Genomic DNA, 18,545 nt, shown 5'->3' on the forward strand with positions numbered 1-18,545 from the left:
ACACTAGAACCACACGGCAGAAAACCCTGCCAAAAATGCTAAGGAGATACTACCTTACTTGATTATTTTGTCAGAAGTATGACAGCTTTATAGAAAAATATATTCTTTAAGGTTTTTTATTTCTATTTCTTCTTACTTTTTAGGAAATTAAGGAGACAGCTTATAAAAGACAATTTACACTCAGAAGGTAAAGCAAGTTAAAAGAAAACCTGAAGTGTACAATTCAATTATTTCATTATTATTTTTCCTTCTACATTCAATAACACATTTCAGGCACTTAGACACTTTCTTACAAATCAACTGCAAAAAAATGCCAGTGAATGAAAGGCAAACTCATTACATGGTGAAATGCCTCATTTAAACAGAAAAATGAAAGAAGAATGGAAATTGTAAAACATTACAACTACTTAATGCTTCCATTTTTTAAAAAGCTCATTTAAATTAATTTTTAAAAGATGCCATATTGTAGCTAAATCAGCAGGCTGAGACTCATGAAAACTAGGTACCATTCTTGGCTTGGTTACAAATGTCTAAGCAAGTCATGAACTTTTCTTCACTTCAATTTCTTCTGTGATCACTCCAAGTGCCCACAGCCATGATTACACAAACAGAATCACCCAAGACAGGAATCTGCAAGGCTAAAGCCTCAAGGCAAGCGCAAAACCAGAGTTTACTGGTTCAAGCTCCCACATCATCTGATCACAGTTGGTTTTTGTTGGTGGGTTTTTTTTTCCCCCCTCTTCCTCAGGCTATATGGGCTTTCTCAGGACATTCCATTCATTTGTCCAGGCCAAACACCTCTCTCACTTTCCAAAATAGGCATTGACAGTCGTGCTCAGCCCACCTCCTTTGAAAAAATGGGAACTTACACACTATGAAAGTGAGTCTCCTTAACTGCTACAGAAAACTGCCAAACCCTATGCAGTCAATGGAGAAAGGTGAGTACAGCAGCACTAGTCACTCTGAACATTTTCCCTACTTCACTCTGTTTATCTTATTAAGAACCAGAATCCAGCAGCTGTGGAGTAGATAGTCTGACTCAATAGGCTGTCTTGAACTACAACACCATAGTCCACATCTCAGACACCGTAGCAAACATAGCAAACTTCTGAGCATGGTCCTGAGAAACCTAAAGCACACCACCTTTCAGTGACACAAAGGTATCCCAAAGCATTCAGGTGCTTTTGAAAACATTTTCTTGACAAAACAAGGGTGACAGTCTACATTTTTAAGATTACTTTCCTCTTAAAAGAGATTCCTGCTTCAAAGACATTTAAATCAATGCCTTAATAACTGTAATCAAGTCTTAGGAGATTGCTTCTCATCAACTCTGAGCAGGAAGAATTTGGTATTTTATCTTTTATGCATATCTTAAAATGCACAGAAATTAACGAAGAACTTTGCGGCTGTGCATCTCAGTTGTTTGATATACTTTTTACCTCATTTCTTGACTCCTCATGCAGATTTTTAATTCTTCATAAAGTCTGTAAGTTAGTACTATAGGTTGTTTTTTATTCTATTAGTCAAAAAAGCCCCACAACTACAGGATCTAATGACGTCTGATTCCTAATGGGTTGTTTCTAATGATGAACTGCCTTGTCCCCCTCTGATGTCCGCTTACCAGCTACTCTTTCCCCCTGTTGTCCAACCGCTGGGCAAAAGGTAGAATGAGCCTGGACTGATCAAGAGCTATGCATATGCTTACTAGCAAGCCACCCAGTGATGAACAGTCAAAAGCAAACGGCCTCTGAGGCTGAAAAAGCCCTTGAGGTACACACTGTGCAGGCTTCTTATGCGAATTCATAATCTTTGAGACCTCCATTGCTTTGTTAAGTCCAAGTAAAGTTGTCCAACAGGAGAAGGAATGATAGGCCAAAATGTACACTATCATTTCTTATGGAAAGCAGCTTTGGAGATGCAATTAAAAATAATAAATACATAAAATATAAAAATAATCTACAACAATTATTTTATATGCAGCATATCTGAGAAACTACCCATGATGCCCACGCCCATTCCCCGGGGTATTTTATGTTTTTATACCGGTTGCCCATTGTTCAAAAGGTCTTCCTTGAAGCGAAGTTTTCTTTCCAGATCCTGAATTACAGCATCTTTTGACCCTTGAATCTCTTCATCTGATGCTATCCTAGCAGTTCTGCCTGTTTTCTTGGGAAATCCCCTGCAAAACAGTACAGGAAAATTCATGAGCTTTTCTGAAATCATTGGTATTTAGGAATTTATCTGGAATCACTGCTATTAGTGAAGAAAATGACATTGTGTCTTTGAAATTAGAGGTCTGGCATCTTACTCACTATGCTGTCCCTTCTAACTCACATCACTGATTACATGGTTAGTTTAAGGACAAAGTTGAACCTATGCTTTATTTGTGCATTCATTAAAAAAGGGCTTGAGATGGTGTAGCGGTGGCTGTAAACACCACACACTCAAAGAGGAAACTGATGAGCAATGGCAATAAAGCAAAGTGAGAGGAAACATGAAAGAGAAAACATGACTAGATAAGTGGGGATGGAAGATAAACTAGGTTCCTATGAAGTAACAGATGGATAAAGATCAGAAAGATGTAAGACAAGGCAGTTAATTATTAATTTCCTATATTATTCATTAACTAATTCCTTGTTACGGCTTTTCAATACCCAGTGCATAATTTCATGTTTATTCTTCATATCTCTGTGAACACATACCTGGAAGGCAACATGTAAATGTTGTTTCTGAAAGAAGAGCCATTCACAGAGTCTAGGTTACACTGGCAAAAAGAAAAATCATCCCTGTAAAGCAGTTTTCAGCAGCAGGGTTTCACAGTGGAATAGCACCCATTTAGCAGTTTGCATTCACAAGGCTAAGCTATTCCTTTTACCAGTCTACAAGTTATGATTGCACTTTCAGGATGTCTCGCTCCCATTTTCTGGAATGGCATAGGAAACTTTTTTTCCAGTCTGCGCTAATATTTAACACTTTTCAGTAATGTTATGATGGCTCTATTGCTGGAAATGTCCAAGAATGGTGGTTTCTACTGGACATCAGCTGTTCTTACATAGTTGTGAAGAAATCAACATTGCTATCAGTATTTGAAACTTGTAGCACACCCCATTTCTCCAGTGAAGTCACACATTATCATTTAAAACACCGATACCGATTCAATATTAGTTTGGGGTTTGGTTTTTTTTAACTTCATCTACTAAATAGGGCTCAGCCCATTACATGGGAATGACATGCAAAATACGGAATTGAATCAGGTAAATTGCCAAACTCACAGGCAACACAGATGGAAAAAATCAGACCAGCATGTAAGGGGTAAACTTCTTTCCAATACACAACTTAGTAATTTAATTACCAGCACCAACATGTTAAACAAGAATCATACAGCGATAACAAATTTTGTTGGATATTGTTTGGTACTACGTTTCTATAACATGGTTAGAGAAAATTCATTCTTCAGCAAGTGTTTTCAATGGTAATTTTTAGCATTAGTTAAAATGAAACAATACACATATGCTGTCCAAAGCCAAAAAGGAATTAAGTGAATAAATGGAGAAGACAATAATTGGAAACATTTCTGTCTAAATTCCTAAAACATTTCATATTCTGTTACTGAAAGTAAATTTAAAATGGGAAAATGGTGAAGTTCTTATAAAAAGAACTGCATTTTCACATTAAATCACAGCAGAAGAAGAGCAGACATTTGCCTAATGTCACAAAGAGCCAGAGAACAACATCCCTCACCCTAGAAATATTCAGCCATTTCAGAATGAGATCTTCTCATTCACCAAGCAGAATAATTCCCTCAGCATTTGGCTGGGGATGTTCTCAGTCACAAGTAACAAAGAAAGTCTCCTCAACTCTGTTTTGGGGAAGAAGTCAGGAAAATTATCCCATTTACAGGGAGGCAAGAGAATGCTAAGAGGAAAGGGTAAGGTCTCTTCAAGAAAGAGATGCTTTAATAAGTCAAGAAATTTGGGAACAGTAAATGTAAAGGAAGAAAATGTAAAGGAAGTAAAATGGACAGGAGAAGGTTGGAAGAGGGGATCAGAAGGTAATGTCCCTCAGGAAGGCTGGACCAACTGCTGGAAGGTAGTGGAAAGGTGGCATCTGTTTCTCTCCTCACAGTCTTTCCCTTCACCTTCCAGCCTCTTGCCTCTCCCAGCCCAGCACTGCCATGGAACTGAATTTTGTCACTTTTTGGGTAAGGACACACACACATTCATACTTGAATGATAAAGCAGAAAAAGGCCTGCTGATGCCTGGCACTCAATAGGCTGTAAAGGTAAAATGTACAGTTTACCCAAGAAAGTCACAACAGTACCTGAAAAGAGGGGGATGGGCTAAGTGCTCTGGAGTGGATTTCTAGTAACAAGTGAAAGCATTTTCTGAAGCATCATCAGTTACCTTTGAAAACAAAAACCCCTAAGCAAACACACCCATTTTTAAAAGGGGAAGGAGTACCAAGAGAATTACAAGTCAGTAAGTTCAATTGTCCATACGGAACGTAAGAAAACAATATTACAGTCCATTTCAAAACCATGTAGGATAATAAGGAAATGAAAATTGAATCCTATCAAACCTCACTGATTTCTCTCTCTGTCAGGTTGAAGGGCATACAGATAGGCAAAAAGAAGTAGCTTTAATAGACTTCAGTTTATGGCTTCTGAGTAAGCCTTCAGGAGCTGCAGTAAGTTCCCTAGTAAATCAGGGAAACAGAATCTGGCTGAAATTTCTATTATATGGCTGCATAACTGTCTGAAAAAGCTATTCAGAGAGTAGCAATGATTTTTTTTTCCTACCAAACTGAAAGAATATAGACCAATGAGGTCTTTCAAAGGTCTATGTATACTAAGTTCAGTACTTAGTATTTCAACCTCAACAACTGGAAGAGTGAAATAAAAAAGCACATTTCTCAAATCGGCTGATGACACTGAACTTGCAGAGCTTGCAACTTGTTTGCAGGTAACAACTGTCATTTACAATAATCTTTGCAATTAGTCTAGAGGTGGTCTAATGATGATGTAGCTCAGGAAAAATGTTCAAAGCATGACAGCAATGCAAATGGAAAATTAGCATTAACATATTAAGCATCTCTCAAGAATCTGTGAGATTAAAACTTGGACAATAACACCATTATTTCAAAAGGAAAAGAAATATAATTCTGGGAAACATTAGCATAAGACATGAAACTTCATTGTTTTCCTTTATTCCTTGCCGTTGGACACTGAATCCAGTTTTACCACTGCACTTCAGGAAAGATAGAGCAAATGGGAAAATTTTAGAACAAGAAAACTGTCAGATGGTTTTAAAAGCATAGCTTTTGTGAGAAGCTGTCACACACACACACACACACACAAATATCTTGTTTATTTAGTCAGGAAACGAGGAGAATGAAGATAGAGAAGTGAATCAAACTTAAAACGTCAGAAAATAGCTGACATTCAATGATTCTCCATGTCCATCAAGGATTGTAAGTAGACAAAAACTTGAAGAACAACAGGCCTAGCTTAGACTAAAACAATGTAGAACTCTCCTCTCTCCATCCTCCAACAACAACAGTGAAACACTGGAACAGGTCATGTAGGGAAGCTAGGGAATTTTATTTAAGAACAAAGTATGCAAATATTTCAGCAATGGCCTGGGGATCCCTGGTAGCTTTTAACAGGAGAGGCAGACTCCCTAACAACCTTCCAGATCTCTGGTTATGTGCCAGAACATCCTGAGCTTTGCGCAGTGGGTGTGGAAGTGTCAACCAAGACCTGGTCAAGGCAACTTGCCTGAAAAATAGATTCTCTTCTCTTCACTTACATTTACAAATAAGAATTTAAGCAAGGAAGTAGTCAGTTTAAAAATATAACTACAAAAATGAGTATCAGTCAAAATTTCTTCAAATGCCTTTAGAAAACCTCTCTTTTTATCTTTCAGGACTATTTTAAATTGGGACGAAAAAAGAAGAGGTGCATAAGGAAATGTAATTCTTCCTGCAGATGCTCTATTTCCACCCCCTCTTTAGAATCTCTTTCTTTCTCTGCATATACACGCTTTAAAATATGTAAATAAATATATACACATACATACCCCCCCACCAAGTTAGCTCTTAAGACACGCATTCTTGAGATGAATTTCAAAATGGCTACAAGGCAATGGCAACAAATAGAAGGTCCTTGGTAAATCTATCCTCTGAAGCACAGATCCATTCAGCTTGAAAGATGGTTTACATGTCAAGGCAGCCTAGCAGCAAACTTTCTTCAGCTGCTTTTGCAAATATTTTTCACCATCCTTACATGCCCTTATCTGGATGCATTAAGTTCCTAAGATTTGTGTCCTCCTTTATGACTCATCAGCTTTCTTTTTGTCTTTTCTCAGGGATAATATCAAACAAAACATTCTGCCAATTCATTTGTGTATTTGTGTGTTCATTCTTTGCCTGATGCAATTTTCAGAGTATATTGTGAGTACTAAGGTAGCCGGAGATAGCTGGAGAAGGTGTATTTCAAGATATTGACACCATTAGTCTTGAGCACACAACCACCCCCACAAATGTGCAAAGAAACTATCAGCCTTTGAGAATCAGGCTGAAATTCACATAGATTTTACACACCTCTGAAACACGCATCGCTTAAGTCACTGAGGGCCTGAATACAGACATAGATAAAAAGCACACAAGTCTTTCGGTCAGAAAGGGCGCAACAAAATTGCCCAAACTCAGTCATCTTAATTCGCACAGAGATTTTTGACAGCAAAGATTTTTGCAACCTCGGCTTGGCTCTCCTTAGTTTTGAATATTTGCCCTAACATTTATTTAGAAAGAAGGCCAAACCAGCAGTACTTGTCATGTTTTAATTACACAGAGTGCACGCTGGATGCGATTCCCTCTTTTCCTACGTACCTTTTACAGTGTAAACAAGGGCAACAGGCTGGCTGTTGTTACCCTTCCAAGAACAAATTCTTGTTTGCAGCCAATATGGCTCAGTTTCACAGAAATCCAAATCAATTCTCTGGTACTGAGGTAATGAACAGTAACTTGATTTTTCCTTTAAAACTAAAGCCTTCCAAAAATACAGCTAATTCCTGCCCATTAGACATTTTCCACACATTTTTCACTAACACATTTTTCACTTGCTGTAAGAACAAAGGTACTATAAGCACTGTAACAGGTCACAAACTTTGAAGCTGCAGCTGCATATTGAAATGGTTATAGTCTGATCTTGTCATACACGCTGTGGAGACCGGGAGTCAGCTCTGTTCAGTAATGTGACGTTACACACATCTGAATTAAGGGAACGCCTGAGGCACACACCTGACTAAGGATGACTTGCACTAAATGAAACAAAGGTAACAAAAGTTCAATTATTTCTACCACCCAAGAAAAGGTTATGAAACTGTAGTTGAAAAAGAAAAAAAAAAAAAATCATGCCTCAGCATTGGACAGGATCAAGACTGACATGAATAATATATATTTCTGAGCAAGTTTGATCCTTCTTAATGATTAGATAACACAGAGAACAACTCACCTACAAACTGCATGCCTACCACCAAAAATTTATTTTTCTAAGGCTTATCTTTAAAAATGCATTTTTACTCATTAAAAGAATTACTACTTTTTCATTCTCCTGTTCAGTTCCTTTCCCACCCAAGCAAGTTTTCCCTCTGTCTCATGCTGCAACGGTTACCATAGATACATAAGTGCCATTTGCTTTTCAAAAGATGTCCACATATTTGGGTATCAATTTAAAAAATACTACCTATTTTGTAACCGGTAATCTTATCTGCATTTCTGATTGTTACCAGCATTATGCTAGAACTGACTGTCAAGAAGAAATCATTAAAGCACTGACTGCCTCTGAATGTAGAAAAGGCTGGCACAGTCCTCATAGTCCTCAAATCTTGAGAAGAACAGGTAACTGCCAGAAGCATGTGAAGAAAAACCTATATTGGACTGAGAAAAGGTAATATATCCAAAATATTACTTTTATTCCAGCTGAAGAAATGCTACTGGTTAAGGTCTCCATAACTATAAAGCACTGTACCTGGTTTTTACATTCACGGATATTTCTGTGGCATTCAGATCTACTTAAAATAAGGAAGTTATAAAATTAAGTCCTCTGAAGAAAAAAAATCTGCAGACCAAAAAAAGCTGCAAAGCAATGCTGCAAACAGCCTCTCTCTCTTTTCAACAGAGACGTATATGTACTTATTCTCTTAGTTAAGTTCACTTGTCATCTCACAACATTCTTAAGCATCTGCAAATACCATTTAGAAAAAGAACTGGATAAAAACATCTTGAAAATTAAGACTTCCAGATGCAATGATAGTCAGGACACAGCAGGTTAATTATTTTGGCTACTGTCTGTGTGTCTGCATGTTAAATCCTTGATCTCTACTTTTGAGCAACTTTAATTGATTAGATCTGGGGCACAACCTGGATTTCAAAGTTCAAGTGGAACAAACATGCATTCATCGTGTTTCAAAAAAGCTGATATGGATATGTATTTTATGATAATCACGTGCATGTACATAATAAAAAGGTGTTACATTGTGCAAAAACAAAGCCCCCAGTATGAGCTGGTTCTTAGCACAATCAACACGAAGTGATCTGATATCACAGACAAACCACTCAGGTGTTGGTCTAACAGCCACAAGTAGTATCCAAGCCATGGGAAAAGGAGGTACAACACAATAAATCAAGAAACTTTAAAGAAAAATGGTCTAATGGACAGGAGCAATAGCTTAAGAAAATTGGGGGTTGGGAATAAATGCAAACCCTAATATTTGCTGGAATTTTCCCAGTTACAGAAATACTTGTCTTCAGATATATTTTCCTGAGATCCAGGGATAACTCCAGGTATGACTGAATAGGTAGCATACAGAGATGAGGTGAGCTCCCTCAGAAGCAAAAAACCACCCTGACCTTTCTCCTCAGTTTGATGTTGGAATTCTTAATCAAGGTACTTCCTCCTACATATCACTATTTTCACATCAATCATACTGTAGGCAACCTCCATTTTTTACAGTTGTGACAGACATAACTTACAGAAATGGGAAAAGTAAATGTCCAGTCTACATAGGACAGCAATACAGTTTACTCTAAAATGAAAGCTGGCATTTGTACTGGGAGACTGTCGAAAGCTGTAAGATAAAAAGATGGAGAAGCGTAGCTTTTCCTCAGAGTGGTCACCATCATTGCTAGCTGACTCAAGGAACATAAGGGTTACTAAAATATTTGCTTCAGTGCTATTTGAGACAGAATTCAATGAACAAGTCACAGTACACAGCTGCAAGAACAGACCAGCAGCTCTGATCCAAAGGGGGAAAAATGTGCAGATCTCTCTGATGCTACTATTGTCATGATTCCCACAGAATCTCCTTTAAGATTTGGATTTAAGGTTCTAGAGATCATTGAAACAGCAGTAGAGTGATAAAAGCAGCTTACTTAATTACATTTTATAAGATACTTCAGACAATCTTGTCTTCAAAACAATGTTTTCTGTTCCATTGTCCATTCTTTTCCAGAAAGTAGTAAATCTAGAGTCATGTTCTTTCACCAATTCTGTACAGTCAGATTTTTTTCTGTTTGTGACTAAGGTAATATTACTGAAGATACCTATTTTAAGAAAAAGTCTACTGTAAGGAAAAGTGCCTACTTTAAGAAAATACTGTAATTTTTTAATTTGCTTTCAAATGGATATATGTATAGCTGACAATAGTTGTTTTTTATACTTAGAAAGAGTTTCCATTTCTCCAGGTTGGATGACTCCATACCTTTTTGTAGCAGGATTTATATTCTTGTTATTTAAATATTCACTAAATAGTCACTAAATCCTTCTCATGGGATTAATTTTGCTTTCACAAATGCTCACGTAAACTTACCAATGTATGTGCTTACCTAGAATTTGTAAGTATACTTACTTATTTTCATACAGATATAATTTGTTTTTCCTATGAACAGTGAAGACCAGAGTCTAGCTTCTACACATTTAACTGTGGACAAAACCCCCTCAATTCTAGGTTTCTGTCACATTAACTCTGCTCCCTGCAAGACTTTTGTAACCAAAAGCTAGCCTGAGTCCAACACATCCACCCACCCTAGAGTTTTCTTTAGGTAAAGAAAGAACGAAGTGAGATTTTTAAGAACAGTATCCAACAATCTTACTCCAGCCAGGTTTTACCTCAGAAATAACTGATGATTGTTCATAATTCCCTTAAGTACTTCATTATCTATGCAGTTCCACCAGTACTTCTCTTTTGTTTAATAACACTATGCTCTGGCAAGACATGTATTTATCAAATCTGCCCTGTTAATAAAAAAAAGGTTATTCCCAAAGCTCGTTCAGCTAACACCACCACAGTCACAGCTTGAAAATGCTGGTCACTACAAAGTGTCTAGAGCTTACTGGAAAGATGAGATATATTTTATTCAACTGAAACATTTACCATACAATTGTTGCAAATAAATGGTTAAAATATTTAAAGGTGAATTAGTAGGTACTAATGACACAAAGCTGCTTTCCATGTTTCAGATGTCCAAATAAAGTGTAGTAAATTCACAAGTAGCTATTTCCATGATTCAGGCAAGGCTGTAAGACTACGTGTTGTTAAAAAAAAAATAAAAAAACCACCCCAAACAAACAAACAAAAACCCCAGTGCAATGTTTCCAAATCTATCAACTGGAAAGAATATTCATTTGATCAAACTGGTTTAGATAATGCTGTCACTTCCACAGAGTCTCAGGGTCCAAAACCAAGGAAAATGTCAACCCTTAGCTGAAACATTAGCATGGTATTTACTGCTCTTGGGCTCACAGAGTACAGGAATGGAAGAGAGAGTTAGAAATGTTTTGTCTTACCTCTTATGTAACAAGAGGCACAACACCTCCTTGGATTAATTCCTCTTTTAAGTAGAACAAAGATGATACATACACTGGAAAGGAAATGCCTGAAGAAAGCTGATGGAGGGAAGGTCTGACTCCATGAGGAGAAATGAAGACTCTGTTGGTTTGTATACAACCACTGTGTCTTCATTTTACAGAAAACTTCACTGATGCTGCCTTTGACCATCTCCAAAAATAATTACCTCCACCTGCAATGTTTATTACTTCACCTTTATTCTGCTCCTACCACAAAAGCAATCTGAAGAAAAGAATGATGCCTACTAAATACTGATTCTGAGGAGCAGATCTGTAATTGTGCTAAGATTTAGTAATGAAGAAATCATTGAAATGTATGAAAAATTAAACAATTATTCAATAAATTCCACAGTATATAGAATGATAGAATAGCTTGGGTTGGAAGGGACCTCTAAAGGTCATCTAGTCCAACCCCACCGCAATGAGCAGGGACATCTTCAACTAGATCAGGTTGCTCAGAGCCCCGTCCAACCTGACCTGGAATGTTTCCAGGGATGGGGCATCCACCACCTCTCTGGGCAACCTGTGCCAGTGCTTCACCACCCTCAGCATAAAAAATTTCTTCCTTATATCTAGTCTAAATCTACTCCCCTTTAGTTTAAAGCCATTCCCCCTTGTCCTGTCACAACAGGCCCTGCTAAAAAGTTTGCCACCATCTTTTTTTATAAGCCTTCTTTAAGTACTGATAGGCTGCAAGAAGGTCTCCGCAAAGCCTTCTCTTCTCTAGGCTGAACAACCCCAACTCTCTCAGCCTTTCTTCATAGGAGAGGTGTTCCATCCCCCTGGTCATTTTCGTGGCCCTCCTCTGGACCTGCTCCAACAGGTCCGTGTCTGTCTTATGCTGAGGGCTCCAGAGCTCAACGCAGTACTCCAGGTGGGGTCTCACCAGAGCAGAGTAGAGGGGCAGACTCACCTCCCTCGACCTGCTGGTCATGCTTCTTTTGATGCAGCCCAGGATACGATTGGCCTTCTGGGCTGTGAGCGCACATTGCTGGCTCACGTCCAGCTTTTCATCCACCAGTACCCTCAAGTCCTTCTCGGCAGGGCTACTCTCAATCCCTTCATCCCCCAGCCTGGATTGATACTGGGGGTTGCCCCGACCCAGGTGCAGGACCTTGCACTTGGCCTTGTTAAACCTCATGAGGTTCACACGGGCCCACTTCTCAAGCTTGTCCAGGTCCCTCTGGATGGCATCCCATCCCTCCGGCGTGTCGACCGCACCACTCAGCTTGGTGTCATCTGCAAACTTGCTGAGGGTGCACTCGATCCCACTGTCTATGTCATTGATGAAAATATTAAACAGTGCTGGTCCCAATATGGACCCCTGTGGGATGCCACTCATCACCAGTCTCCATCTGGACATTGAGCCATTGACCATTACCGTCTGGATGCGACCATCTAACCAATTCCTCACCCACCGGACAGTCCACCCATCAAATCCATACCTCTCCAGTTTAGAGAGAAGGATGTTGTGGGGGACCGTGTCAAAGGCCTTACAGAGGTCCAGCCAGACGACATCTGTAGCCCTTCCCATGTCCACTGACGTAGTCACTCCATCATAGAAGGCCACTAGGTTAGTCAGGCAGGACTTGCCCTTGGTGAAGCCACGCTGGCTGTCTCGAATCACCTCCCTGTCCTCCATGTGCCTTAGCATAGCTTCCAGGAGGATCTGTTCCATGATCTTCCCAGGCCCAGAGGCAAGACTGACTGGCCTGTGGTTCGCCGGGTCTTCCTTTTTTCCCCTTTCAAAAATGGGGGTTATGTTTCCCCTTTTCCAGTCAGTGGGAACTTCACCGGACTGCCATGACTTCTCAAATATGATGGATAGTGGCTTAGCCACTTCATCTGCCAGTTCCTTCAGGACCCATGGATGGATCTCATCAGGTCACACGGACTTGTGCACCTTCAGGTGCCTTAGATGGTCTCGAACCTGATGTTCTCCCACAGTGGGCGGCTCTTCATTCTCTCAGTCCCCGCCTTTGCCTTCTGCGGCTTGGGTGGTGAGGCTCGAGCACTTGCCGGTGAAGACCGAGGCAGAAAGTCATTGAGTACCTCCGCCTTCTCCGTATCCTGAGTAACCAGGTCTCCTGTTTCGTTCTGGAGAGGGCCCACATTTTCCCTTGTCTTCCTTTTATCCCCAACGTACCTATAGAAGCTTTTCTTGTTGCCCTTGATGTCCCTGGCCAGATTTAATTCTATCAGGGCTTTAGCTTTCCTAACCTGATCCCTGGCTGCTCAGACCATTTCTCTGTATTCCTCCCAGGCTGCCTGTCCTTGCTTCCACCCTCTGTAGGCTTCCTTTTTGTGTTTGAGTTTGTCCGGGAACTCCTTGTTCATCCACACAGGCCTCCTGGCGTTTTTGCCTGACTTCCTCTTTGTTGGGATGCATCGCTCCTGAGCTTGGAGGGGGTGATCCTTGAATATTGCCCAGCTTTCTTGGGCCCCTCTTCCCTCCAGGCCTTTGTCCCATGGCACTCTACCAAGCAGATCCCTGAAGAGGCCAAAGTCTGCTCTCCTGAAGGCCAGGGTAGTGAGCTTGCTGTGCACCCTCCTCAGTGCCCTAAGGATCCTGAACTCCACCATTTTGTGGTCACTGCAGCCCAGGCTGCCCTTGAGCTTCACATTCCCCACCAGCCCCTCCTTGTTGGTGAGAACAAGGTCCAGCATAGCACCTCTCCTCGTTGGCTCCTCTACCACTTGGAGAAGGAAGTTATCATCAACGCATTCCAGGAACCTCCCAGCTTGCTTATGCCCTGCCCTGTTGTCCCTCCAAGAGATGTCGGGGTGGTTGAAGTCCCCCATGAGGACCAGGGCTTGTGAGCGTGAGGCTGCTCCTGTCTGTCTATAGAGGGCCTCATCCACTCGGTCTTCCTGGTCAGGTGGCCTGTAGCAGACCCCCACTGTAACGTCACCTGTCCCTGCCTTCCCTTTAATCCTGACCCACAAGCTCTCAGTCGGCTCCTCACCCATCCCCAGGCAGAGCTCCATGCACTCCAGCTGGTCATTGACATAAAGGGTGACAGCACCTCCTTGTCTCCCCTGCCTGTCCTTCCTAAAGAGCCTGTATCCCTCCATCCCAACACTCCAGTCATAGGAGACATCCCACCACGTCTCCGTGATGCCAATAAGGTCGTAGCCCTGCAGGCGTGCGCATGTCTCTAACTCCTTTTGTTTATTCCCCATGCTACGTGCGTTTGCATAGAGGCAAGATGCATAATTTATAAAAATAGCCTGCAGAATTTTTTACTCTGCCAAACAATGGGGTTTGGTAGTTAGAAAAGACTCTGACAAGGCTAAATATTTATTGTTTTCTTTCAGATACTTGGCTATCAGCTTCACAGTACCCATGCCTGGGAGGGAAGAGAGTAAACAACCATGGTAAAAAGACAATATAATCCAAACATGAACAGTGAATTACCAACTCTGAAATACTCACACAAAGAAGACAAGGCAAGAGAAAGGAGCCCTAAAAACACTGAAAGCAGACAGGAAAACCATTTTAAGAGCATTTTATCTGCTAGAGCCACTTGATATGAAAGTGTTGAAGTCTCTAAATGCAATGACAGGTCCAAGTCTACTTCCACCGATGTTAAAATATAATAATAAGTCATAACGTTATTGTCTAAAGAGGAAATCCTACCACTTCAAACACTGTAGTAAAAAATGTACCTCCTTTCCATGAAAGGTATTTCAAACTCTGCCTAGTTCACTTTCAGCAACCCATCATCATATTCTCAATATCACCACTATATGACTGATCAAGAAGCAGAGACAAAGCTAAATGATTGACTAGCATTTTAGATGCTGAGCTGAAGCAAAACTTTGAATGCTCCAGTTCATTCCTTGCACCCAGTCTGTACAGCACACTGTCAGGAAAGAGTATCATCCTTTCCAATCAATGGATCTTGGAGGTCATGGAGTACATGGTGAGACTATAGGCTGAGGTTATGGAATACTATGAGTGGCTCAAAACTACAACGTCTCAGAAAGACAAATGTGTTCAAGAAAAGAGGATTTGTGAAGATGGAGCAAAAGATGAGGGAAAAGAAGCAACAAGTGAAGGTGAGTGAAAAAAAGCCCCTGAGACTATAGCACAAAGCAGAAGAGACCAAAAGCAGTGGGGGGAAGGGAGGCAAGAGGAAGAATTGCTCAGGAGTTTTATGAGAATGATGGGAAACAGAATGATTTACTCAGCAAGACACACCAGACATTAGTAACCTACACAGTAAAATGAAAAAGGAAAGGCCAGGAAAAAATTGGCATCAAAGATACATAACAATAGATTTTTTTTTTTTGCATCATGCAGTACATTTTACCATGTTTTAATGTTATAATTCAGATGACAAATGCCCATTGTATATATATACATATAATATGTATGTATACATATACATAAATTATACACACATACATTCAGTATGCTTAACATGATCCAGCTCCCATCTGGACTACATTTCCTGAGGGAATGCAGGCCAAACAGCCAACCACCTCATCCTCAGCTCAGAGCCTGAGGCTGCTGCCTTGTCCTGGGAGGATAGACATACCATCACGTGCGCACCCAGACTGGCTGCTGGGCTTGGGGAAGTGAGGGGCATGGGGAAGGGGGAAGCATCTTTGCAGTGTAGTCTCTTTGTCTAAAGATTGAAGGGAATGAGGAAGAACACAGCTAATGCCTCAAGTAAGAACATGTGTGCATGAACGTAGCGTAACAGGGAAAGAGTGACACAGCAGAGGCTTGAGCTGCTGCTGTCACCTTCACAGCAGAGAGAAGGGAACTGGAAAGAGAATCCAGTTCCTATCCAGAACTATATAGCTGTACTAGAGCCTTTCCTGGAAAATCAGGGGTAATTGCAGGCTCCTGTGGGCTGTGGTTACCTGTCAAGCTGTCAGTAAATTAATCATGCAACTTTCAGCAGTCAGTATCAATAGAGAGACGCAGCCAGTGCAAAGGACACAGTAAGACAGAAAATCACAACTATTATGAGTGCAAGGGCAAACTACTACTTATTAATTTTTCTCCTAAATCTGTTTTACGGCCAGACTCCATAATGAGCCATATGACAGAAATCAAGATAAAGAAATGCTTTTTAAAACATATACATGATTTATTACTTTGATATCTGTCTGCTTTCTTCCTTCTCTTCCTTTTCATATCTTGGACTGAAATAACAGAAGTTCCCACCGCAACGGTATGTAGCTGAGCAAGTCACCTAGATACCGTAGATATGTTTAGACAAACTTCTAGACAAAGTTATAAATAAGCCTTGGATACAGCTATTCTCATTTTTGTTCTTCAGCATGTCTCTTTGTTCTCTAAGGATGGAATGAGAGTCTAGTGCCAGTGGAAAGACAAACTGATCTATGATGGGAGCTGACATGCTCCAAAATACTATTTTGGCCTTTAGAGAAGACAAAAAGGGAAAACAAGTATGCGGAGTTGTTAGGGGGAGGTATTCTGTTTGTTTTTATGCACTGCTTTTCTAAATCCCCTCCTAAACCCTTTTCCAAACTTCCTCGGAAAAAAAGGTCTAGCCAAAAGTCAATATATCATTATGATCACTTTGTTGTCAGATGTATACTTTAATACCTTATACTTTAAGTATCACAAAGCTATAGGGACTTCTGAACAATGCTCTCTTTACTTGGTATTTCTCTACCTGCAGACATAATAGGAACATAGACTGCAAATATCACTGAATATGTGACTTTAAAAGAACTGGGTCATGAGAAGGGTTTTCTTGGATCTCCTTCCACCGCCCTGGGCATGCAGAGCCTTTTGCTGCTGCTGCTTTCATATTTTCATCAACTCCAATTTAAAGCTTTAGCTTCTCCTCTTTTGTGTTCCTACTGTAGGACTCTTTCAGAATCTCACTTCTGTGAGGATTAGAAAAGTATATCCCATCTCTACCACAGAGGCATTTGCAAATAATTCACGCATCTCTCCCTCTTAGGTAGCAGGTAACAGCAAAGGGCCCTAGAAAAGTAGAAATGAAGCAAGTGCAATAATATTCAGTACAGTCAAACTCAGGGAGCTCATTAGCTGATACTTACGGAGGCATCACTCCTTTTGGGAGGCCTAATGCGTTGACAGAAATGGGTGGTGGCTGGGATGGCAGCATGGAGCTGAGAAAAGCTGCTGGAGACTGGCCAGAATTAGGAAATCTGGGAGTTGGAGACAGGCTATGGGAAGGTGAAGAAAGTGAAGGAAGAGGAGGGGGTGGAGGAGGTGGAAGTGGAAAGGAATCACACACCGGATATGTCGAGGTTGGACTAAAGACAGGTGGAGGCGGGGGTGGAGGGGATGGAGAAGAAGGAGACCAGGCGTACTCCCCTTCTGGAGGAAACTGCTGAGAGAAAGGGGGAACAGGCACTCTCCCAAACTGTTTCTGAGAAGCAGTTGGAGACATAGGAGAAGGAAGGCTGGATGTAGATGATCCTGAAGATGGAGTCACATAACCTGAAGCAGGACTGATGTTCTGAGCAGCAATGAACTGCTTAGGCCGAGCATAGTTGAAGGAGCTGGAAGACTGCATGGTTGGGGAAGTATGAGAGTTAAGAATACTCATTGGCACAGGAGAAGTGACAGACTGGCTGGACTCAAGCTCCTGGAAGGAGGGGGGAGGAGGAAAGGAAGGAGAAGAGGGAGGGTGCTGATGATGATCGGGTTGCTGTTGGTGACGATACCACTGGCCACTTTCTTGCTCCAGACGAATTTGGTTCTGCAGCTGCTGTATTTTTATAGGGTCCCTGTAGGAAGGAAAAATAGACAAAAAGATGATCAGACATGCAGCGTGAGCCAGGGAGGAGGTAAAAGTTCCACTGAGCTATGGTCTAGGAAAGTCAGAAGGCAGGGAAAGTTCAAAGCGTTTGCATATCTTGAATAACTCTGTTTCTTCAGAGCTAAAACATTGCTACAAAAGTCCATTTTTTGACCTCAAGAAGGGGGGGAAAAATTATGCATAATAGAAGTTAACAGAACCTTCAATTCTTAAAAAAGATAAACTATAAGACAACTTGAAGACACTTAGGATATTTTAAAGGAGCAATCCAGATAATATAAGTAATGGTAAAAATGTTGAAGTTCTTAACAAGGTTTCTTTTCATCTCTTGCCTATTTCATTCAATGGCCTTGTTTCAATAATAAGCCTCAGATATTTATCCAGTGACAACTTCAGCCTTGATTACCACTGTAGCTTCTGTGGGCTGATCAGATAGACCTAATTACTGTCCTACTTTTAATGAGGTACTTGGAGACAAGGGACCAATTTCTGTGTTAGAACCATCCATGTATCTGTAGATGAGCAAAGACGACTTCCAAGAAACATTTGTAACCTAAGGAAATGGTGAACTGAACTTCTCCATGTCTTTAGTCCCACTCTCTTTTCCAGGCTTTATTCCTAACTGTAGGTCCTGAGACGTGTCTTAGTAGATACTGAATACAGTTCTAAGGAATTGCTAATTGCAGTACTATCAGCTCAAATAGAAATGAGAATTTCTTTCAGAAATGCAGACATTCACTAGCAGAACAATAAAGACAAAAAATCTAATATGCAGGAACACTAAAAACTGTTAATTAAGTAAAAAAAAAAAAAAAAAAAAAAGGCAAAATGTTCAGCAGTGAAGCAAACCAGACCATGC

The 18,545-nt window shown here is 40.6% G+C and overlaps 1 protein-coding gene across 7 annotated transcripts in view; it reads right to left on the minus strand.

The window, feature by feature from the left end:
- PALLD (palladin, cytoskeletal associated protein) overlaps positions 1–18,545 on the minus strand; it is a 220,776-nt gene that overhangs the window by 24,396 nt on the left and 177,835 nt on the right. For 4 of the 7 annotated variants that reach the window (XM_076336551.1, XM_076336552.1, XM_076336550.1 and 1 more), the window contains exons 11-12: positions 16,959–17,654; positions 2,044–2,179 (exon numbers count right to left, since the gene is read on the minus strand). The exons of 1 other annotated variant lie outside the window; for it this stretch is intronic. In XM_076336551.1, coding sequence (XP_076192666.1) covers positions 2,044–2,179; positions 16,959–17,654 — 832 coding nt within the window. The remainder of the gene's footprint in view (positions 1–2,043; positions 2,180–16,958; positions 17,655–18,545) is intronic. 2 more of the 7 variants (XM_076336555.1, XM_076336554.1) reach the window with 1 other exon arrangement.

Source organism: Aptenodytes patagonicus, chromosome 4 (assembly GCF_965638725.1).
Source record: "Aptenodytes patagonicus chromosome 4, bAptPat1.pri.cur, whole genome shotgun sequence".
Lineage (NCBI taxonomy): Eukaryota > Metazoa > Chordata > Aves > Sphenisciformes > Spheniscidae > Aptenodytes > Aptenodytes patagonicus.